This window comes from Blennius ocellaris (assembly GCF_963422515.1).
Source record: "Blennius ocellaris genome assembly, chromosome: 19".
In the NCBI taxonomy this organism is placed as follows: Eukaryota; Metazoa; Chordata; class Actinopteri; order Blenniiformes; family Blenniidae; genus Blennius; species Blennius ocellaris.
Genome location: NC_137668.1, coordinates 21,324,027 through 21,347,137, shown reverse-complemented (window position 1 = coordinate 21,347,137; position 23,111 = coordinate 21,324,027). Strand labels below are relative to the sequence as shown.

The window sequence follows — 23,111 nt, the reverse complement described above, 5'->3', positions numbered from 1 at the left end:
CAATCAACCCAAAGCAGAAGAAGACTCACGAGTTCCCATGTGATTCTAATAAGAGGTGATTATAAACCTCCTCCACGCAGGAAACACAGCATATCTGTGTTTGTTCTCTTCAAGGTGGAGTCATTCTGAACCGTCTTTCTCTGAAATCGGCATCCGTGCCAGAAGTTTACTTCCACTCCTTGTGCCAGAAGTGAATTAGAAGCACCTCTGACTGCCAGTCACTGACTTGACAGCAGAGGACTATAGTGTGTCCACACAGCCCGCTGACATGAGTTGTAACGTTTCTGACCTCAGCTCTTCAGTCCAGCAGGTAAAAAAACCCCAAACAAACATTGTGTGCCTTTTTGTTTTTAATCACATGGCACAATGAAAGCTCTTAACAGCCTGGAGGCACTGAAATAAAACATCCAACCCAGCTTTTGCTGCTGTGAATGTTGAATTTCTGGCCTGGGCTTGTCTTTTAGACTGAGATGTCTGGTGGTGATGAGCAGCAGATGATGAGCGTTTACCTCAGAGTGAGGCCTTTCTCCACAGAGGAGCTCTCACACCATGAAGACCAGGTACAGTATGGAGGGTTCCTGGTGGGTGGTGATCAATATCTCTGTTCTGTTTACCTACGCCTGGAGGTTCAATGTGCCTGACTGGCTACAAGGCGAGAGACCAGGTGGAACTGTGTGGGTGAAAGTTGTAAGAAAGTTTACATTTTAACTCCACTTTTGAAGCTTCAGTTTGGCTTAGATTTGAAACATAAAAGTACTGTTTTTACAATATGTCCAACAAATGTTAAACTTTGCCAAATGTGTGGGTTTAGAGTTCACATGTTAAAAGGCTTTACTTGCATTTTAGAATGTAGTATTTATATTTGGTTTTTTTTTAATCTTCCTGTCACCTCAAGTGAATATATTTTCTCCATTGAGACAATTGCCAATTAATTCTTCTGCAATTTGGTGTAAAACATTTGAGTTAAACCTTCAAGTATCAAACTTATTGAAGTGCAGGCACAAAATACAGCCTAGTTTGATCTGCATGCACCACTTTATACAACCTTTAGTCTGAATGGATTCACTGTGGATTTAAAGCTAAAACACTTTCAAAAGTAAAACATGAGCTACCCATTTGTTTCAACAGTGACCTTGTTTGAAAACGTGCTGATGAGTTTCAGGTCTCGGTATTGTCATTTAATCGTACTAAAACTGCTATGAAATTGTTGCTCAGATTGTGCTTCTTCGTCATCTTTGTAAACCTTCATCCTTCAGGGTTGCATTGTGATGGAAAATGGCCAGACGGTGGCGCTGAATGCACCCAAGGGCTCTTCCACCATGAAGTGCAGCGAAAGAGGAATTGGCTTGTCGGTCCACAAGTTCACCTTCTCGCAGGTCTGTCACATTTGACGAGCTTTGCTCCATTCAAGGCAGATCTCGGCGCACTCACTCTCTGCTTTCTGTTAGATATTCGGTCCAGACACGACGCAGGCTGAGTTGTTTGAGGACACGGTCAAAAGCCAAATGTCAGACTTCTTAGACGGGAAGAACGCGTTGATATTCACCTATGGAGTGACGAATGCTGGGAAAACCTATACAGTCCAAGGTAAACGCGGCAACGCAGCGTCTCTCCAAGGTCAAAACTCTGTCCGAAATATATATGACCAATTCTGGTGTTGTGGTTCATTGCTATAGGAACTCCTAAAGAGCCAGGAATCCTCCCCAGAGTGCTGGGTGCCACTTTTCACTTTATTGGAGAACATTGGTATGAGGGAATGGACCTGAAGCCACACCTCAGGAACAGTGCACGGTGTCTGGATCCTGACCAAGTCAAGCAGGAGAGAATTATCAAAGCGGCCATTCTTGCTTCGGTCAAAGAAGTGAGGATTTGATTGTTCTACTGAACGATGAGAGAACAAGAGGGAGTACTTTGAAATTAACCTGCATTTTGGCTTCTGTTCAGGAGATGGAGCATCTTGGAGCCAGCTTTGGTTCAATGTCCCAGTCTTCTTCTTCCAGCAGTTCCTCGACCTCTTCTCTGTCTTGCAATCAAACAGGTAGTTTTCACTCAAACAGTTGATGATTGTACATCTTGCACACAGCAAGAGTGTTCATGAGTGCTCTTCTTGTTCAAATAAATGATTTTTAGTGCCAGTCAGCATCCCAACAGAAGCAAACGGCAGCCAGTTTGCCTTATGGGTGGCCTACTTTGAAATCTACAATGAGTGCGTTTATGATCTATTTCAACCTGCACTGAACCTAAAGGCCAAGAAGAGGTCGTCCCTTCGCATGTGTGATGACGGAGCTGGAAATACGTATGTCAAAGGTGCGTTGAGTATGTGCTGCTTAAAGGGTCTGTTATGTATTTCAAGCTCTGTGAAGAAAAAAAGTCCCCCCCCCCCCCCCCCCTTCTCAGACCTTAGGTGGATTAACATCCAGCATCTGGATGAAGCCAACAAACTTCTACAGTTCGGTAATAAAAACCGAACTGCTGCAGCCACTAAGATGAACCAGTCCTCCAGCAGAAGGTAAAACTGTTGAATCATGTTTTTGGCGACTTATTGCCGTCTTCATGATTTCAAACCTCGCGTCTGTTTTCCTTACAGCCACAGCATATTTACAATGAAGTTGCTGCAGATCAACAACGGTGTCGTTAAAACAACTTCGGAGTGAGCAACTGAAACCTCAAATTTCAATTAATCCCTCGTACTTTTTCCTATGTTGCCTCATTTATATTCTTTGGCATGTGTTCCAGCTGGAATTTTGATGAAATAACTGCTTTGGCTATTTTGATCACTCAGGTTTTCTCTGTGTGACCTGGCCGGCTCAGAAAGATGCAACAAAACGAAGACGTTTGGCGAGAGGCTAAAAGAGGCGGGAAACATCAACAACTCCCTGCTCATTCTGGGGAAATGCATCACTGCCCTCCGAAACAATCAGAATGACAGGTACCGTGAGTTTAAAGGAGCTTTTCACGCAGGATGTGGACGGCGTTTCGCCTCTTGGCGTTTGAGACGTCTGCTCTTTGTATGTTTGACGCCCCAAAGAATGAAGAGCAGCTACATCCCCTTCCGAGAAAGCAAGCTCACCAAACTCTTCCAGGCGGTTTTCTGCGGTAAAGGGAGAGCCTCGATGATCGTGAACATCAACCAGTGCGCTTCCACCTACGACGAGACTCTTCACGTTATGAAATTCTCTGCAGTTGCCAAACAGGTGGGCCCCTCAGTGACGGAGCAGACCCTTGTTTGAGTGAACACTAAATGTACTCATCCCATCTGCAGGTGATGCATGTCATCCCAGACGCGCCCCGGGAATCTCTGTCTCCCCATCTGGTTGGTAGAGATGGAAAACCTCTGGTGAGGAATGGGAGAATTGACAGTCAGGCGCTGGAGAACTTCCCGTCAGAAGAGGAGCTGCTGGAGGAAGAGGATGAGGCCGACGCGTCACTGCTGCCACAGAAGGTGCACTTTCTTCATAACCTCAAACTGTTTTGTCAGATCTGAGTGTTTTTTCCTGTGATGATTTAAGGTTGAACGGGAAGGCTGGGCTTGTGATCTCCGTTCTGGTCCATTAAAATGGGTTCTGCATTTCAATTAATCTTCTTTAAACTCCCGAAGGAACTCGTGAGCATGATTGATAATCTGCGAGCTAAACTGCTGGCCGAACGAAAGAAAAACTTGGGTCAAGAAATGGCGATCCGCAAGGAAATGGGTGACGCCATGATGCAGCAGCTCATGGAGAGTGAAGAACTCCGAACGTATGCTGCCATTTCCATTCTCACCAGATCAGGCCAGGCAGGTCTTGTGTATCTGCGTTTGTGGTCCTCCTTTCAATGGAATTTCCTTGATTTCAAAGGCGACAGATTGACGAGCTTAAAGAGAACTATCAAGATAAGCTGGAGAACACGTTCGAGATGTACAAGGATGCCATTAAAGAGCATGCTTACCAGCGTGCCCTTAACCAGCTGGAAGATGATTATGTGCCATTTGATGAGTTCATTGCCGAACAAGAAAAAGTAGAGGTGAGTATTTATGATATTGGTGAAATATTGAACATTTGAATTCCAGCTGTCAATCTGATAATCCTGATTTGGGAAAAAAAAAAAAGCATTTAAGCATTGACTCTCTCGGACTGTGTAGGCCCTCAGACGTAAAGTGTCGACATTGGAGAGCTCAGCATCTCAAGCCGGACGGGTTTCAATGGCTCCTGCAGCACCACAAGATGAAGGTTGGCATGTTTGTACAACTGAGCCAGTCAGCTGGTTGAGTCCGGAAAACAGTGATTTTCAAACTCATTGTTGAAGCAATTGGTAAAAAAAAAAAAAAAAGAAATTAAGGTCCATTTCTCAACTTGGAACACTTTCTTTTTTTCAATCATAAGATTTGGTTTGATTGTACCCTCTTCATATGTCTTGGCATATTCTCATGTCTTTGTCAATTATCTTGACGCAAATTGAATCAGGCCAACTGGACTTCACATGATTTGGAGCACATTTTGCAACTTGTCCAAGTGGAAACCGACTATTCAAAATGCTTGGATAAGGGAGGAAATGTCTTCCAGTACATATGGCAAAGTCCAGATGACCCAATTTCAATTTGCCTTAAAATGCCCATCAGTGTTAGAAAAGGGGTGTAAAGTCAACTTTGTCCACACAGGTGTCCGACACACATGGCTTTACAAAGAAAAATGCGCCCTTGAGAGGATGTGTTTGGATAAACAGCAGGTAATGAAGACGAAAATACCCGAGTCGGCGTTTTTCTCAGCTTTTTGGTTTAATCTTAACACGGTTTTGTGTGGTCTCCAGTTAATTGGATCCCTAGAGAAACGGTTGATGGAACTTAACGGCACCCTACAGACGGTCAGGGATGACTTCCTGGAGAAATCGAAGGATCTGGAGGCTCTGCGGGGGAAAAATGATGACCAGGTGAGGTGAAAGGGCATTACGAGTGCATGAAGTTGAGCCACGTACGGATAGTACAAACCAAAAGTATAATTAGTTTTATACGTGATTTGTAAGCTGAGGTTTTTGCTCCTTTTCAGACAAAACGCTTGAATGACATCTTGCAGCAAAATGTTGAAAAGGACAAGGAGATCGGCTCGCTGAATGAGGAGCTCGCCAGGCTCACCCAGAAGTCCCCAGTGAAGCCCAAGATTAAGCGTGGCATCCTCGCCAACATCAGGGACGCAGTAGCCTCACCGCGGACCACTACTACTGGCCGACCCCACAGAAAAACCTCCAAGACTGTACGTTAGTGAGATTCTCTCTGGGTTTTTAAGTTTGAATCGGAATGGTTCAGGTACCCGGGGGAAATGATCCCCAGAACTTTTAAGTAATGTCTTAATTTGTTTTTAAATGTTAACATTTTATGATTACCAATAAAAGCCTTTCGATTACCTCACTTTTGAAGTGCCACTGGCGTCAACTCGGTTCTATTGATGGTTTCCCTTTTCACGGAATGCCTTTTTAGATGGGAAATCTTGCACACAAATGCCTCTATAGAAACTTCACATGCTTCCTCTGCGTGAGTTCAATACAATAGCCTGGTCAAATAAGGCCATACATTTCAAGAGCCTGAGGCAGAAAGAAGCACAAAGGAAACATACATGTACGAATTGAGTGAATTACTATATTTACCCCAAGTATTTTTTTTTTGTTTTACTCAACCTTTCATCCACAGGCTTTCAGGCTTCAAAATGACTACAGAATGGCGATTTATTTTGACCTGCACATTTGCTATTAAGGCATAAACACATCTAAACACTGACAATTAGAGGTTTGTGAACGCCTTTGCCTGTTTTAACAATTTGGGGAAATAAAATTGGATAAATACGGCCTCGAATAGGGACGCAAATGTATGAGTGTGCAAATGGTTTAAACTTTAGTTTTCTTTCAGTTGTATAAATGCGACCTTAAAGTCCCATTTATATATCTACCAATTCTGTTGTCTATTCAACTATAAACTTCCTGAAAAATATTCCTCGCATACAAAAAAGAAACAAACATCCCGCAGCACGGCGACCTTTCCAGTTGAGTGAATGAGGTGTAGACAGTGGTGTGCTTGAGGTAATGGAGGACAGCCTCCTCTCGGGTGAAAGGACCATTGTGGTAGACATCCAGCTGCTCTATCTCTCTGGTCTCAGTGATGGTTAATGAGATTAGCTTTTCTGAGCCTGTGTCAGTGCAAAGGGGTCAATCACAGGATTAGCACCTTGCTTACTTGTCTATACAGTTTCATCAGTTTGTCATATTTTATCAACCACTTTGCCTCATTTTTTTTTTTTTTTTTGGCTCGTGGAAGTTTGGTTACCAAAATTTCCAACGTCGGAAGGATGCTCGGCATCTGTAAACGCAGTTCATTTTCCCGAGCGGAGGACTGTTGTGCATCATGCTGCCTGGGGACTGAGTTCGCCTCGACCCTCTGCCACTGAATGAAGCGTCTTCCAGGGGGAACAAGAGGAGCAAAGACAGCCAGAGAAGTGAGAGGCAGCCGGGCCGAAATCTTGCCTACTGTGGCGGAGTCTGAGACTCTGGACAAGTCATCCCGATGCCACTTATAAATAACAAAGTGGGCAATGACTCCACAGTCGGCAAAGACCAGGCTTTGGCTGATGGAAAGGCTTTGGTGGATTCTCTTGTAAAGGTAAGCTGCTCCTGAGTTGTTGTTTTTTCCCGGTTTTTATTCAGCATAAGGACATGAAAAATGTTTGTCATCACTGATGCATATGTTTAAAAAATAAATCAATAAAACATTTCCCAGGACATAATCAGAGTTGCATGAGTGGATTACATGTTAAATATGTTTTGTTTGTATACCACTTTCCCAACATTAAGATTTTACAGACTGAACGTATACAAAACAGTGGGGCTTCTTTTTTCCTCCCTACGGGGAAAAACGCACTCTCTTTGAAAGGAATTTCTTGGTCCGCTGCATCTTTGTGGCTCCTCTGTGGTAAACAAAGCCCTCGCTGTGCTACAAATTTCACCTACATGGCAAAGATATGGTCGTCTTGCCCTAAATGAAGATTTAATGTGCTGATAACCTACAGATCAATTCAAGCCAAATTAAATATTTGATGCACACCTTATTATGGTGCAATGGATGTCCATTCAGTTTGCAATCATGTATCTCGTTTTTCATTGCAACGCTAAAAATACTGAATAAAAGTTAAATGGTCCCCCAAGAAATGCTTTAATATTAAAGCACAGGGGAAACTTTGATATTTAATTATAAATGCAGAAGTGACGTGTTATAGGTTAAAACAAAACCCTAAGTGGAATAACAAATGTGAAATGAGATAGTTACTCATTAAAGTGATATGTTTATACCTATTAACACGAAATCTAGAAAATGTGTAGTGTGTATCTGCTGTGGGCTTCCTTTTTTTTCCATCTCGTCTGTCCACACTATTTAAATGGACTGCTTGTACTCTTGAGTGCGCAAGGTTGCCTTGGCTTATCTAGAAATAGAAATAGATCAATGATAATGAGATTATTTGTAATATTTTAAATGAATGAAACCACACTTGCTAATCCTCCAAGGTTAATGGGTTCCAGTCAAACACTGTTGCTGTATGATTGTGATCAAAAAAGCAAAACTGAATGATATTCTGCACATTTCCCTGTTACTGCCTGGAGGAAATAGACAGTGTTGTTTTTTGGTTTTCTTTTGTTTTTTAATGTTTCATAGGAGTATAGACACAATCGAGAGGTGATTGTCGTACGTTATGGTGGACTGAATTTCAGCGCATCGATATATCTCGGTAATGTTTGTTCCACAGTGCATAGTTGCTCATTAGGATGATAGATGCACAATAACCAATTGAGATTAGTGGTTCTACATACTCGAGCAGCTAAGGCGACTAAGAGAGCTGCCCATGCCGATACAGAGCTGACAATGCATTCTACTTGTGATAATTCAGGCCTTCTCTATTACAAAATGAGCTTCTCCGAGCATTTCACGTCGAGTGATTAGATACTTCTCCTCCTTCACACAGGTGGTGGCGTGTTACCGGCATTTGGCCTCGTGTGTTGGCAGCTGCACGGACAGCCTGCAGCTGCGGGATGAGTTACGACAAACGCGTGAAAAGGCCCAAAAGTTGGCTGTGGCCATCTGTCAGCATCTCACCTCGCATCTCCGAGACAAGAGCCTTCCCGAGGAGCAAAGGAAGGAGATGGAGCTGCTCTGGGTGTCTTTCTCCTCCAGTTTAGAGCTTCTCCACACTGACATGTGCAAAGTTTTCAACGCCGGTGACATTTTCTCCCTGGCCAACACTGCCAACCTGGTGAAAACTGGCCTACAAGGTAAATAGAACATTGCATCTGTATATATGCAACACAACCCAAAAAACTGTATTCCAGTATGGAAACTGATCAGACGAATGTATGTGTGTTTATTCTAAAACTCCCAATCATCTCATTCATTTCTACAAAATGAATTTGGCACCTCACCTCTCATGTTTTACGAAACAAATGCAATTTGAAGCTATGTGAGCAGTCATCAGTCCATGGATCATTGATCTATTTGGAGATTTTCCACCTGCTTTGAGGGAGATAAATATCCAGACATCTTTAAGACACCCTGTAATTTCACCAATTTCCTTTTTTCGAGTGCGTTATCATGAAGTTTATGTAAGTTTAGACTTGAATTAGGAGCTATTATTGTACATTGCAAAGCTGTTTGGTCCAAGTGAATGAACTATGTACATGTTTTTCCTGCCGCTCAAGTTTTGTTTGAATGCTGGACTCCCTGGTCTGTTAAAAACACAAGCGATAGTGGTGAGATGGGATCCATAATTAATAAAGAAGATATACTCATGCGAATTGGAAGTTTTTAACATGTCTGGTAAGTAACACTTGTGTTTTATGGGCCTTAGGTTTCTATCTATTTAAAAAGGCAAAACATGCTGCGGGCCCTCTGATTCTTCTTGGGAGCTATCCCACAATGTTGAAAACCACTGGGTTCTATAGTTTGATAAACAGCAACATTTTCCTTTTTTTTTCCTTTAAATTTTTGTCTTGCAGGAGGAGGCACAGAGGTCGCGGCCCGAGCCCTAAGTATCCCAGACCTGAACCAAGCTCAGCCTCCAGCGCTGCCCGACGGCCTGGAGAGCCAGGAGCGCAGCACCATGGAGCAGGAGATCAGCCAAATTGACCACATGATCGATGACATGGAGCTGAAAGTCAACGTGCTGCGCTGGATGGTGGAGCCCCGTGGGCCACAGTACGCAGACCCCATGAGCAGCACCGACAGCGCCTCCTTAGCTCTGCTGTCCGTAGACGAGGAGCAGCCGGGGCGCCAGCCTCTATGCCAGCGCAGTCTGATCTTTGTGCTCTTATTGCTCTTTGCTTTCGTTTTGGTGGTAGTCACTTTATCTGTATGTATAGTCCTTTTTTCATGAACAAAACCTTAACTCACTTAACTTTTCTTTTGTTCTCTTCTCGTGCACAATGCTCAGTGACACTGTAACATTGGCAAGCTTTGCACAAAAAGTAGTTTTCTCTTTAAAAACGTAATATTCTTTACAGGTTAAAAAAAATAGTTATTTTATTTTCACGACTACTAATTTGGTCACCAGATTATTTTAGATTTGTCTAAAATACAGTGAAATAAATCTGGATGCAAATCACCTTGCCATTTATTGCGGTGAATCTAAAGCTGCCATATACTTGTAACTACCCTCGTCTATCAAAGTGACAATAAAAAACACGGTTGTCATGGGAGCGGTGGTTCATTTTAACGCTTCAATTGTATAAAGGTAGATGTTATATTTCCTGTACATTTTCCTGTCTGTTATGTGATATATGAGGAATGATTTATGGTTTTACAAAGCAGCCTGAAGGACACTTTTCTCACTTTATTCCTTGTTACCACTGTGAAGACATAGATGCTGATGCTTGGTAGATGGAATGCTGTATTGAATTTTTGGGAAACATGTGATATTATTTTGTAAATAATCAATGCAGTCAAGATCGTACTTTATGCAGTAGTGTTAAGCGATATAAAAAAAGTCAACTTTGAGATGATACTGTGTTTTCATTTTTTTGTGAATCAGTGTTGCGTTTGGGGGGGTAGGGGGTGAGATATGATGATCTACATGTTAGGGAAGCAGGCTTGTCACAAGAAGTTGGTCGGTTTAAAGTCTAATGCTGACACATCACCACTGTGGGGCCCTGAGTAAAGCCTTTAACCCCCAACTGCTCAGGTTGTGTCAGGAAGGACAACAATATACACATCACATGATCTGCTGTGTTCTCATGGGGTGTTTGGTGGAAAAAAAATGTCCCTTTCAGATATAGTACATTATTGACAAATGACCATATTATTAACTTGACCTATTCAAATGAGTAAAATATTTTTTTTCCTTCTTCAGACCATTTAAGGGCTGCTACAAACAATAATGTAATAATAATAATAATAATAATAGCGAAATATCCATCAATAATGTAATAATTGAAGAAACATTTCAAAACATTTCAAAAAGTAATAACAGCAGCCAATAATACATAAATAGAACTGCATTTCTTGGAAATAAAACAAACTTTGTTTTGCATGTTTTGTTCAGTTTATAATAATAGGTATAGTGGAATGGATCATCATGATGAGAAAGACATGGTCACCTTTGAATTTAAACACTGGCTCACACTAACAGCACACGTTAATTTAGCTTATATGTAAGCAAAATAAACAAAGTTTACATCATTTGAATTAATGTAATTCAATACAAAAAAATACATTTTCATACAATAACATTTAGTATACTTTGTCTAATTGGTGGGTGACTATAAGTATTGGCGTTTTAATTTTGCAAAAACTGTGTTGGCCGTCTTACGCACACGGTTTATTGTGGAAAAATCTATCCGGAAGTGCGGTGGCGACCGTGATTTATTGTGAAGCACCATCCCGGAAGTGCTCGCTGCTGTAGTGCAGACTGCAGAGTCAGACAGAGGGTGAGAACGAACAAGAGCAGCTACAACCTTAAAAGACTCCTTCACGTCAGGAAGTCACAGACTTCATCATGGTGCTGAAACAGTGTCAGTCGAGACTCAAACTTTCAAGTTTGAACCACTTCGATAAGCGTTACGACTTCAACCAAGACCGAATTAAAAAGTCTGCTCCTCCGGGTCGAGCCGAGCCGAGTTTCCAGTGTGTCCTCTCCTCATTGAGAGGAAAACCGAGGAGTGGAAATCTTTCTGCCGTCACACAGATTTCCGTGAGAGGTAACAGCCTTTATTCTTGCTGTCACTGAATTATAAGAGCGATTAATGTTGTTGCAAACCAGAGGTTAAAAAGAAAAAAAAAATTGAGACGAACACCTGTACGTACAGGTGAGTCGCACGAGCCGGTGTTTCGGATTGACTGGCTTCCCTGTTAACTGGTGACCGACTCCCTTTAGCCCCCGTAGTAGTTGCTGCTGGTAACGGCGGATGCTAAACACCTCACACAAATGCGTAGCTGTCCTGGCAAGCGCGGTTAAACCACATTGCTAATACAGTTTTAACGTGTCCGTCGGACCTTTTGAATGCAGCAACGACGAATCGTTAAAGGAAGTTGGTCACCAGTTAACAGGGAAACCAGTTCACCCGAAACCGCTGTCAAGCTGAAACAATGCACCGGGATAGAGGAAACGCGGTGTCGGGGCACAGATGGCTCGAGCTTCAGCAGTAAAAACTGATTTGTTTGTGTTTTGTTTTATATGTAAAAGAGACAAACTATATTTTTAAGTGTTTTTTTTCTTCTTTTCCTTTTTTCACTCTGGGTTACCCTAACCCTATTCCTTTCTTGATCAAAATTTTTGAAAACTTGTAAAGCTTGTACGTCTTTATATTGTGTGCATGTAGTATTTATATTACACGATTTTAAGGATAGAAGGTGTAGATTTATTTTCAGTTTGTGCAAATATTTGCAGTTAAAATGCACTGTAACGTCCTTGGTGTTGGAATATTCCCTATTCCTAATATACCCCGGAGATAAATCCCCTGTGTTCTCAGTATAAACACCTGCCCTTACGCAACACTTTATTTACACAACATGCCGGATCATGCACCCTTTCCACGCGTCTTCCCAGCAAGGTGGCTTTGTTTAGTAATAAAGACTGAAAATAAGTGTACAGAAACTGTATTATTCAGTGCTGGTTCTCAAATATGAGAAAGTGAAGCACTGTATTTGTTAAAAAAAAAAAAGATGTAGCATGTGATGTGTATTAAATATTATTAATTTCACTTCATTTCAGAGCTCACCACTTCTGCCACAGTCTTCCAGTACGATCTGAAACCACATGTACCGAAGTCTGAAGGCCGGAAGCTGTTTTTTGACACTCACGCCGTGGTGCGACTCTTTGAGGAAAACGGTTTGCTTGCTTTCTTTCTTTAATCCTAAAATCGCCCCTCACTCATAATGGGCCGTGCTGATCTGCTTGGAAAATAGACAGCTTTTGCCTCATCAACAGGCTTTAGTACTCAGCAAGCTGAAGTGTTGGTGAAAGTGCTGGTGACGATGACAAGCTCCAACATGGATCTGATTTACGGCGACATGGTCACCAAAGTGCAGCAGGTGAGACTGTCGGAGGAGCGGACTTCAGATAGTGTGTTTACATCAAGTACAATAATAAACACGCAGACTCTGGTTGTCGCTCAGCAGTCCTGTAAATATCACTGGGTCAAGGTCTTAGGCTTTTGTTTCCCTCCATAACTTGTGCTGCGCGACTTGGTTTCTTATGTATTCTGTGTGATTTTCGGCAGGAGATCATGTTGCAGAGGGTGATGTCTCAAATCGCAGCTGTAAAGAAGGACATGATAATCCTGGAGAAGAGCGAGTTCACAACCCTGCTGGCAGAGAACGAGGCGAGTGTGTTTGGCGGCTAACTTGAGCCGTTTCTAAATGATAGTTGCCAGTAATATTTGCCAGTAATTAGTAGTGAGGTTGAACATTATGTTCTTGGAATTGTTTGTTTTTTGGCTTTCTCATATCACTTTGTTTTATTCAACTTTTTTTTCTTTTTTCTTTCTCCCAGAAACTCAAGATCCAGTTGTTTCAGCTCAAGGTCCAGCTGGCTGTACGTCTAAATTGTGATTCTTAACAGGAAATTTAAAGTTAAATACAATGTTTGAACTTAAGAGCTGTATTAATGTGCATAAATTTATCAATTCATTAATTGAATACTTGAAAATAGTCTTTGTGACATGTTGAAGTACATATTGTGACATCAATCCTTTCCTTTGTGTCTCCACCTCAGGATGTAATGAATAAAGTACGCTCAGACAATATTTTGGACATGAATTTAGAGAAGAGCCGTGCAAAAGAACTGGTATGTATTCGAGGAAAATAAATTCTTGATCAGATTGTTAGAATTGCAGTGGACTGATTTATTTTCTTCCCCCTCTTCTCCAGAAAGCAGAGCACGAGAAGAAGCTTCTAAAAACACGAACTGAGATTTTGGAAATGGTACACGGACAACACTTTTACACTATAAATGCACATAGATTTTTGTCCCTTGTCCTGGATTGAGTTTGTTTTTCATTTTAAATTGTCCTTTCGGTCACAGACTGCGGAGCAAGATCGTCACTTGACTCAGACAAACATGAAAATCGACACTGAAGTGGCCGGTTTAAAAACCATGCTGGAGTCTCATAAACTGGACACTATAAAATACCTTGCAGGTAAAACGGGGGCAAAATACATCATAGTGTGGAGATTTCAGCAGGCTGGGTTTTTATAATGGGAAGAGGTAATTTTCATTTAGTCAACGACCTGTTATATTTCTAAAAGCACAGATGTATATAAAGTCCATTTTATTCTATTTAAAATCAATAAAGTGATGATGATGAATTGCCAGTTGTTGAAGTGGGTGGATTAAATTTTTTTTTTTCTTCTTTCAGGTTCCGTGTTCACCTGTCTCACTGTGGTCTTAGGTTTCTATCGTATTTGGATGTGAAATCGACTTGCAATCTAAACTTGATATGAGCTGACATTTGCACCTAAACTATGTCCAGACTTGCTGCCTTGTACATCTCGTTCTATTTTCTCTTTTTGTCTTTGATTTTCATCCAGCAATTTGCAATCACAGTGTCCTGTCATACAAACTTTCTCACCTGGTAAAGTCTGATCACACTGACAGTTTTCTTTACTGGCCCTTGATGCAATTTGGCAGCTGAAACAAATCTAGTATTGCCAGTATTGTCTCCTTTACATGAAGATTCGTGTCTACTACACAAATGCACAATTGAATACTGGCATTACATGCAAGTGATGCTGGTTAAACTTAAATGTTTAACACACTGTAAATATTTTATATATGTATTTAACAGGGTATTATAGACTGTGGTGAGTGTAACTTTTCACATAATCAATTGGCCACAAATGTTGTATTTTTGCCTCAAGATTTTTTTTTCAGCAATTTTTGGAATGTATTTATGATGTGAATAAAGGTTTCTTCTTTAAAGTGTTTCCATCAGTATTTGTGTGTGCATTCATAAATACCCAATAGCCGCCCAACATCCATATGTGTGTTACTTGTGTTCTGTACCAAGTTTGTAGATAAGTTCATTTATGTGGACTTTATTATGGCGCCTGAGGACAAACCCACATAGGACCCATTTATCAACACACTAAGGCCCCAGATACAATGCTGGCTGGGATATTGTTGTTGGCAACACAGGCTGGAGCTGTCCTGGGTAAAATTATCCTTATGTTACCTCGAGCTGCCTCCTCAAAGCCTTTTGTAAAAGCTTTTATTCTGAAGAGGCCATGAACCGGAAGTTGTTTTAGTGACCCTTGTTGCAGGACTCATCAGCGACACGTGTGTAGCTGTCAAAAGAAGCATTTTCACGTCTTGTGCTGAACCGAAAACATTTAGGACTCACTTTTCATGTATTGTCTAAAGTAAGTACACGTTTAGTAGTTTTTTTTTTAAACAGTCGCTGTTTTATTTCGAGAGGAAACAAAGGCGTGGAGTCTGCACTGCGAGCAGCTAAGCTAACATAAGTAAACATTGTGGCTAATTTGCACTTTTCTCCAATCTGTGTTATATTATCAGAAAGTTGCTAATATTCGCGTGAAGTTGGACGCTTTTGATAACTGATCACCCTATTCATGAATGAATCAATACATTGACTAGCTTGATTTAACTTGGGTTTTTTTTCAGGTTTTCGTTGCAGTGATGGCTGATGCGTTCAGTAGCAGCTCGGAAACTGTAATACAGCGGGTGTTAGAAGTTTCACTGAAGTCAAACACGCCTGTGGACAAGCTTGAAGAGTTGTATCAGATCAAGGCCACTTGTGATTTCATTCTTGAGCATCAGTTTGCAAAGGTGCCCTCCTCCTCCATTACTCTCAGACTTGTTCTCGGCATTCATTAAAAGTCTGGGTACAGAAATTAAAAACAAAGTAAGCTGAGATATACTCATCATCGTGTATCAATTGTTCGTAGGTTGCTCTGCAGTTCCCCGATGAGCTTCTGGGCGATTCAGTTGCAATTGCAGAAGAAATCAATCGGAACACGAATGTCAAGACATTTATTTTGGGTGACACCTCTTATGGCAGGTAAAACAATCGATCATTCCGGCAGTCTTGGTCTTGAGTCGTTTATTATTTCTTTCACCATCATTTGAACAGATAGGTCAATTAAGAACCAGTTCCCATTTGTAATGACAAAGAAAAGAAATACAAATATATAAATATATATATCGATTCCATTTCACCTCCTAATATATATATTACCGGTATATATATATATATATATATATAAGGAGGTGAAACGGAATCGTGAAAAGCAAGTGTAGTAATCCTTCAGTCATGTGGTATTTATGAAAGAGGACAGCGGCATAAATTCTTCTTTGGGGTTATGAAACGTGATAGTTAAAATGATACTGTTTTGTAAAGTTACTTTATCCTACCAGGTGTTGACCCTATCCATCAGAATTTATTTAGAAGTGTGTTTTTGATATGTTTTTTCAATTGTACACAATAGAGGTTATAAGTGACACCCTTTTCTTGTAATTTGCTCACGAGTTTCTATCTACAATTCTACGTTTGCATTGCAGCTGCTGTGTGGATGAGGTCGCTGCAGAGCACGTTGGAGCCGACTGCATTGTGCATTACGGCAGCGCCTGCCTCAGCCCGTCCAAAAGGCTGCCCCTGATGTACGTCTTCGAGAGGAGACCAGTGGATGTGGACAAGTGTGCCTCATCCTTCAGGGAACTCTACCCTGATTCACAGAGCAACGTTGTCATCCTCTATGATGTCAACTACGCCCATGTTGTCGGTAAGTTATCCAGCAAATCATCGCCTTTGAACAGATGTGTTAAATAAGTTGTTTTATGAGTGGCTGTTCGTGATTGTAAAACCAATCATCATACAGAACTGTTGGCTGAATTACACTATCGTTAAACTATGTGTTATAGTATTAAATACCAACATCTTTAATCCATTAAAATACATGTATTTGTTTTTCTTCCCCCCCCTCCAGATGATCTTGTGACTCTCCTGTCAGCAGAGTATCCAAACCTTGTCTCCTCTCAGCTTGTTGTAGAAGGGGAGCGCTGTTACAGTCACGGCTTCGTCAAAAGTAATGATTCTTCGCCTCCAGAACAAGACGGCAGCCAGGTTATTTACCAATTTGGAAGGCAGTTCTCCTTGAAAACCGGCTCAAGCATCACGGATTACAGTATGTTCTACATCGGTGAGGAGGGAGCAGCCCTGCGAAACTTCATGATGACGTGGAATCGCTGCTCGTTTTGCTCTTTCAGCCCCGCGACGACGACGGGGAGGGCCGAGTCGATAAGTGTCAATCGTGCATTGATGAAGCGGTATTATTCGATAGAAAGGGCCAAAGACGCCAGCGTGGTTGGCATTCTGGTCGGCACTCTTGGAGTGGCCGACTACCTCACCATTATCCAGCAGCTGAAGGAGACCATCCGCAGAGCGGGAAAGAAGAGCTACATGTTTGCTATGGGGAAGCTCAACGTGCCCAAACTGGCAAATTTTCTTGAAATCGACGTCTACGTGCTTATCGCATGTCCCGAAAACTCGCTCTTGGACTCGAGTGACTTCTACAAACCTGTAGTGACACCATTCGAGATGGAGGTGGCCTGCAATAAGCAGAGGGAGTGGTCGGAAGAATACGTCACGGACTTTCGACGTCTTTTGCCAGGTTTGTTTGATGGTTTCATTTTGAGAAACTACATACAAAGTTCTTCAGGGGTGGGTTATGTTTTGTGTTTGCTGAAGCTCTTCTTAAGTGACTGGGGAGGTTTGAATTCCTGGAAAAAGCATCAGATATTTTTTTTTTAAATAGAAATCAGACACAATGATCCAAGTCATGACAGAAACATTAAATGTTTAAAGTCTCTTCATCAACTTGGAGATTGCCTGTGCAGCCATGTCATTAATGAGTCGGCTGAATGAAGTGTCCCAGTACTGTTGCAGTAATTCTCAGAATTGATCTCATCCAAACAGATTTATGTTTCACATCTGAACTGTGTAAATGTTCATTATTGGACTGGTGCTGTGTTTTAGGAGGACAGAGTCACGTGCCATTGGCTGATCAGCAGGATGAGAGTGACGAGACGGACGTCTCGTTGATCACTGGAGCTCTGCGAAGTCACAACCTGCTGAACGGCGAACCTGCAGAGGCGGCGAGCAGCTCCTCTGTGGTTCTGAGAAATCAAACACTCACTGTGGCCAACACAAACTCAGCCGGTAGGTCAATGTGCAACATTCCTGTTCTGTTTATGCTTCGGTTTTAATAGGAAAGAAGCTCAAGGAGACTCGTTAAAATGCCATTAAAGCTTTTATTTATGTATTCTTTTATTCTTTTTCAGCGTCGTTCTTGGCAGGTCGGAGCTGGAGAGGTTTAGAGCAGAAGTTGGGAGACACGCCTGTGGTGAAGGCAGTAGAGGGCAGGAGAGGCATTGCTATTGCCTATGAAGAGGAAGGAACAGCTTCATGATAATATGCCACCGCTCCTGTTTGCAACAGATTATTTATTCATCCACTTAAAAATGTACCAAATGCTTTGTAATGATAGAAGTTGTAAGTAATTGAATCAGTGTTCCTTCTGTCAAGCATCACAACAATTATATGAATATGTAAAAATGAGTTTATTTTGATTAAATAAATAATATCTACTGGTCCTTCTCTGGTGAAATTATGCTTCCATCCTAGAAAGTGATGTGCAGTTTTTAGATTTGACTCCTAAATCAGAGAAACTGACCTCAGTTACTTTTGTTGACATTCCTGTTCACAGGAACTTCTTCTACAAAGGATGATGGGAATATACCAGTGTTCCCATTACAGCTTCCTTCCAACCATTCCTTGTTAACTAAAGTATAAAGAAGAGAAGAATTACAGTTTGAATCAAATTGTCGCATTGCTAAATGATGTACAGTTTATTTGGCGATGCAGTCTCACCTCTAGAAAGCAAAGTGATGGTGTCTCCTGCTTGAAAGCACAGATCTTCAGGGTTTGAAGATCCGTAGGAATGAAGTGCCACCAAGTGAGTTTCACTCTGTGGTTTTTCATCTGTTTGCTACAATCATGAAATACAAAATTTATTTCAACCTAATACTTACTTTGCAAAGACTTGAGTATTGGCTCTTTCTGTAGTATTATGATGTATTGAGATGTATTTCAAATCTGAGGTTTAGGCACCTATCAGCCATAACACTGTGATCACTGACAGGCGCAAATTAGGCAATACGTAGTTTTTTGATTAACACAAGTTAATCACTTTCCTTTGAATATCTGCTGCCAACATTCTGGGACCAGATACACCTTCATAAGTTGAGTGACGTCCAGGCCTAAATTGATCAGGGCCGTTTCCCCAGCAAAAAAAATGAACTTGCGCGGTCATTAGTAGGTGGTCTTAATGTTTTTTTTTTTCTTCTGTAGTGTTCCTATCCGGATAAAAACGTAACTGGAATTCTTAATAGGTAAAAAGTAATTGTACCATAATAGAATACTTATTATGCACCATTAAACTGTAAAGACAACATGTGCAGCATTAAAGCACTTCACCTCCTGGATGCTGCACCACAAGGTGAACCGCCCACTGTTGGCACGGCCCCACACTTTTTCCATCTCTGTCTTTTCATCGATTGCATTTCCTGCACATGCCTCAGCGGTCAACCTGAGTGGAAAAAATAGATATTGAATTTTGTGCTAAAAGAAGAAGACAATCAACCCATTACACCTGAAGGTTTTTGTTTTTTTTCTTTTCTTCTGGAAGCACCTCAAGGTGACTGCAGTAGAAGGCACATTTAGCTTCCGACCGATTTCCTCCATCAGCAAATCGTAAGGTGAGCCAAGTGGTAGAGAGACTGAAAAGTTGAACGTGTGATGGATTTTGACGATACACAAGCTGTTGGTTGGTCCTTCCTGAAATTAAATGACATCAAAATCTACTGTAGCCTCACAGTTTCAGTGCATCATGAGTTTAAAGGCACAGATTTGCTGCTGCTCACCTTAACCTGAGTGTTTCCCTCGCTGTTATCACTGGGAGTAAGACCTTCGGTACAGACAGTATGGGTTTAGTATTATATAAAAACATTTTAATTAATTGAAAATGGTCCTGAAATGACATCACCTTGTATTCTTTCAGGCCTGGTGGGTGGTTCCCGGGTTGGAGGTGGAGTTACTGCCTGTTTATTGTTGTTCCCATTCATTTAGACAAGAATAATAAAAGAGAGAGAAAAAGAGTCACCATTTCAATTAAGTGTCATTTTAGAAACCCGCCAAACTGCATTTTCCCAATCTGGTCTTAAAGAGCTACAACTCTGCATGTTTCAGATGTCTCAACTTCAACACACCTGAAGCAAATAAATGACTCACAATTAAAACCTGCTGTACCTCCTTCAATCGTTGCTGTTCATTGAAAGATCATATAAACATTAAAAGAAAGTCCTCACCGCATTTTTTTTCGAAGCCGAGGAGATTTCTAAATGTTCCAGATAATTGTAAGGAACAAGCCCCCTCTGTAAACGACACGGTGAATACATTATATATCTTGCATTTACAACCTGCGGACAGGTTGCTTGTGTGCAGATTCTGTCTATCGTGGTCTCACCCTTTCGTTGAAGACCACGGAGGCCCAGTTGTCGGCACCTTTCTGCAACACGAACACGATGTTTCCCGGCACGACGGCCAGCTCGTCGCTGGTCTCGGGAACAAACTCAAACAGCACGGTGTGGGGATCTCCTTCCAATGCCCTGTGAAGATGTGACAACGAGGTCATCATCACTGAGATTGTCCGCATCAATACCCTCTTATATAAAAGCATTGTGTAGAAATATAATATAACATAAAGCCATTAATGACTGTATCAAGGTTAAAGACACAAAAGACACACACACTCAAATATTCACAACTATAACTGATACCAGTAATCTCAAAAGCATCTTTCTGCACTGCGCGAGAAAACGCAGGGAGATCAAGCCTAAAATCTACAGATGGTTTAAGGTTGAACGTCTGTGTAATATTGTAATAAACTGTTTATAAATACACTGATGATATAAACTGCAGATTAAAAGAAATACCTCTGATACATTTTTTTTTTTTAACAAGCTGCCTGATTACTTTCCACGATACTGTAACTTGTTCTTTCATGTTTTGATGAGTGTCTGTTGTGATAGCCTGGAGAGCCCCGAATTGGAGATATTCTTGACATTTAACGTGCAAATTTGACGTCCCTCGTACCTGAAAACCTCTGGTTCTTTTGGACAAGCTGGATCATCCTCAACCTGCCAGGACACAAAACACATGCTTTCTAATTATGGTGTGATATGGGGTCGGGTAGCATTAGCTATATTTACAGTATAAGACATGATAGAATGAATTATTTTCCTGTAAAATAGTGCTGGAAATGCTGTTAGGATGAGTGTAATTCAAGAAGTGACACAAGTTTTTTTTTGTTTTTCAATATTTTATATCCCGAAAGAGGCAAAAGGTCACCTGTGGCTGCAGTGGCGCAAATCCAGAAAAATCATCCTTTGGAACAACTGAAGCAACAACCTGGTGGTAGCACAGAAAACACTGATGATTGATGCAAGTCTGGAAAGTAATACTTGTAACTTTCTCATATGATAAGGATAGACACGGCGCTTTGAGTTTGAATCACACACTGAATTACCTTGTGTTCAACGGGATAATGTGCCGCAGTTTCATAAGGTTCATAATCACACTGATGAGTAACGTAATGCCATCTGTTACCGATGGAACAGCATGTCATTAGATAAAGTAGTACCTTTGCTTTGCCCAGGTAGTCCTTCTTCTCCAGCTCAGCAACGTAGTGCTTGTTTGGTTTGAACAGCCTTTTTGTGGGAAACTCCACAGGTGTGAAAAGGTTCTGTTTCTGTGGGTGAAATTCTGTGACTGTTAGCAGAGATATACTTTCATACTCAATACTTTCACATTCAATACTGACAGTTTAAGAATTACTACCGGTAGTGTTTTCTGATTTATAGACATTTACATGTGGTAATTCTAGATTTCTTTCAGCTTAGTGACCACAGCATAACTGACCAGAATCGATTGTAGAGCTCTGTCCATGATGTTGAGCTTCGCATCAGTCTTGTAGTTGAGAGCCTTGGCAAGGTTTTCCTGGGCTTTTTCCCAGTTGCCCATATGAGCCTCCAACAGGGCCACATTGTGAAGAACCTGTGACAGGAATTGTTCATATCTTAAAGTTCTGTCTGTTGTGCAGGTTGAATTGATAGCTAGTAGCAACAAGGCATTCTTCAATGTAGAAAAAAATAAAACATTTATCAAGCTTTCACTCACCTCACATGCATATAAAATGTATCGTAGACCAAGCGCTTTGTAATCTATCAGCTGGTTTCCCCTCAAAGCTTTGTAGGCTTTCTGGAAATCGGCTAAACTCTCCTCGTACCTTCAAGCAAAAATATTCGTTATTAGTTGGCCAAGGTCAGTGTTTAAAATCAGATTGTTTAGCAAAGACATACTTTAATGTACAAGCAGTGTTATTTATGAGATGAAAGTGATTATTTTGGTGAGGTGGCTGGTGTGTCTTGCCTTTTATCCCTGTAAAAGGTGATTCCTCTTTGAAAGAAGGCTATGGCCAGATGTTCGTCTTTGCCAATGCTGCAGTCGAACGCCTGTGAAACATCAGAAAATAGTGCAACTTCCTCTCGAAGAACACATACTGGTAAATCCAACTTCTTCTTTCACAGTGACTTGCACTTTCACGGACTGAAATATCCCAGTAGTCCATCACAAACAGTTTTACCTACCCCCGAACATTGTCTACCTATTGATGTGTGGCGGTATTTACCATACAAGTAGATGTGGATGATGCATGTGTGCAACCCTGCACACGCGACTTACCTTTTCAGCGGCTTCCAAGTCTTGGTTAAGAAGATGGAGACAGCCAATGTTGAAATAAATTTTAGAGTTTGGCTCTTTGATGGACTGGAAAATCCCGAGTGCTTCTGAAATATCCTGTCTTTCAAAAGAAGTTACACCCTCATCCCACTGGCGCAGAGTGTCAACAAAAGACATATTCACTGCTCACAAGCACACTGAGCTACTCTCCAAATGAAGGAAGCACCTCAGATTTTGTACAAGTGAGATGAGGAAGTGTGAAGCCAGCCACTGATTTGTTCAAAGCCACATCACGACCAGCTTTGTAGGCACAGTGATTGGCCTGTTTTCCATTTATTGTGATGTAATATTTGGGAGTTTGTGTGCCTTTTTTGTTGTTTTCCAATTAGAGCTAATCTAATCTGGGCAAAACTCCAATTACATAGTCCCTTTCCAAGCAGATACAGAAGAAGGCTGATAGTCTCATACTTTGGAAACACAAGAAGCAATGGGTTTTAGCTCGTGAATGAACAAGGCCTCGGATCAGTGCTACATTCTAAAAGTCTAATAATTTCCTCCATGATATCATTGTCAACAGCAGGAGCACCTTCAGCAACAGACTCGCATCACCAAAGTGCGCCACAAATCACCACTGGAGATCTTTCCTTACTGTGGCCATAAGACTCTTGTAAATAGTTTATGGTAGGTTTTCCATTAATGTAATCTTTTTTCTTTGCTTATTTGAGTCACTGTAAAGCCTGTACATATTTATATGCAATACTATCACTTATTTAACTTTGTTTATCCTGCCCAATTTG

The 23,111-nt window shown here is 41.3% G+C and overlaps 5 protein-coding genes across 5 annotated transcripts; 4 read left to right on the top strand and 1 right to left on the bottom strand.

The window, feature by feature from the left end:
- Positions 1-470: 470 nt before the first annotated feature.
- On the top strand, positions 471-5,234 carry LOC308143904 (kinesin-like protein KIF20A; the record flags this gene model as incomplete). The annotated part of the gene is made up of 17 exons (XM_080514846.1): positions 471-560; positions 1,257-1,376; positions 1,449-1,587; positions 1,677-1,861; positions 1,945-2,038; positions 2,131-2,307; positions 2,398-2,509; positions 2,588-2,650; positions 2,783-2,929; positions 3,029-3,194; positions 3,263-3,442; positions 3,599-3,738; positions 3,837-4,002; positions 4,121-4,208; positions 4,637-4,704; positions 4,786-4,905; positions 5,022-5,234. The coding sequence occupies 17 exons, from the start codon at positions 471-473 to the stop codon at positions 5,232-5,234; spliced, it is 2,268 nt and encodes a 755-aa protein (XP_080370972.1).
- Positions 5,235-6,526: 1,292 nt separating this feature from the next.
- Positions 6,527-9,380, top strand: rgs9bp (regulator of G protein signaling 9 binding protein; the record flags this gene model as incomplete). The annotated part of the gene is made up of 3 exons (XM_080515399.1): positions 6,527-6,622; positions 7,977-8,283; positions 9,004-9,380. The coding sequence occupies 3 exons, from the start codon at positions 6,527-6,529 to the stop codon at positions 9,378-9,380; spliced, it is 780 nt and encodes a 259-aa protein (XP_080371525.1).
- Positions 9,381-10,923: 1,543 nt separating this feature from the next.
- On the top strand, positions 10,924-14,354 carry mcur1 (mitochondrial calcium uniporter regulator 1). Its single transcript, XM_080514708.1, has 9 exons — positions 10,924-11,199; positions 12,213-12,329; positions 12,429-12,532; positions 12,721-12,822; positions 12,993-13,034; positions 13,215-13,286; positions 13,370-13,423; positions 13,524-13,638; positions 13,858-14,354. The coding sequence occupies exons 1-9, from the start codon at positions 10,998-11,000 to the stop codon at positions 13,911-13,913; spliced, it is 864 nt and encodes a 287-aa protein (XP_080370834.1). The 5' UTR covers positions 10,924-10,997; the 3' UTR covers positions 13,914-14,354.
- A 396-nt stretch (positions 14,355-14,750) lies between these two features.
- On the top strand, positions 14,751-17,937 carry dph2 (diphthamide biosynthesis 2). Its single transcript, XM_080514714.1, has 7 exons — positions 14,751-14,860; positions 15,123-15,287; positions 15,407-15,519; positions 16,020-16,240; positions 16,445-17,128; positions 17,494-17,676; positions 17,799-17,937. Exons 2-7 carry the CDS (start codon positions 15,138-15,140, stop codon positions 17,924-17,926), a joined length of 1,479 nt encoding a protein of 492 aa, XP_080370840.1. The 5' UTR covers positions 14,751-14,860; positions 15,123-15,137; the 3' UTR covers positions 17,927-17,937.
- ncf2 (neutrophil cytosolic factor 2) lies at positions 17,860-22,491 on the bottom strand (the record flags this gene model as incomplete). Its single annotated transcript, XM_080514717.1, has 16 exons — positions 17,860-17,898; positions 18,191-18,298; positions 18,388-18,505; positions 18,994-19,105; positions 19,208-19,353; positions 19,440-19,483; positions 19,562-19,616; positions 19,884-19,949; positions 20,042-20,183; positions 20,671-20,714; positions 20,926-20,985; positions 21,218-21,325; positions 21,496-21,630; positions 21,754-21,862; positions 22,006-22,088; positions 22,318-22,491. 15 exons carry the CDS (start codon positions 22,489-22,491, stop codon positions 18,192-18,194), a joined length of 1,503 nt encoding a protein of 500 aa, XP_080370843.1. The 3' UTR covers positions 17,860-17,898; position 18,191.
- Between the last annotated feature and the right edge of the window lie 620 nt (positions 22,492-23,111).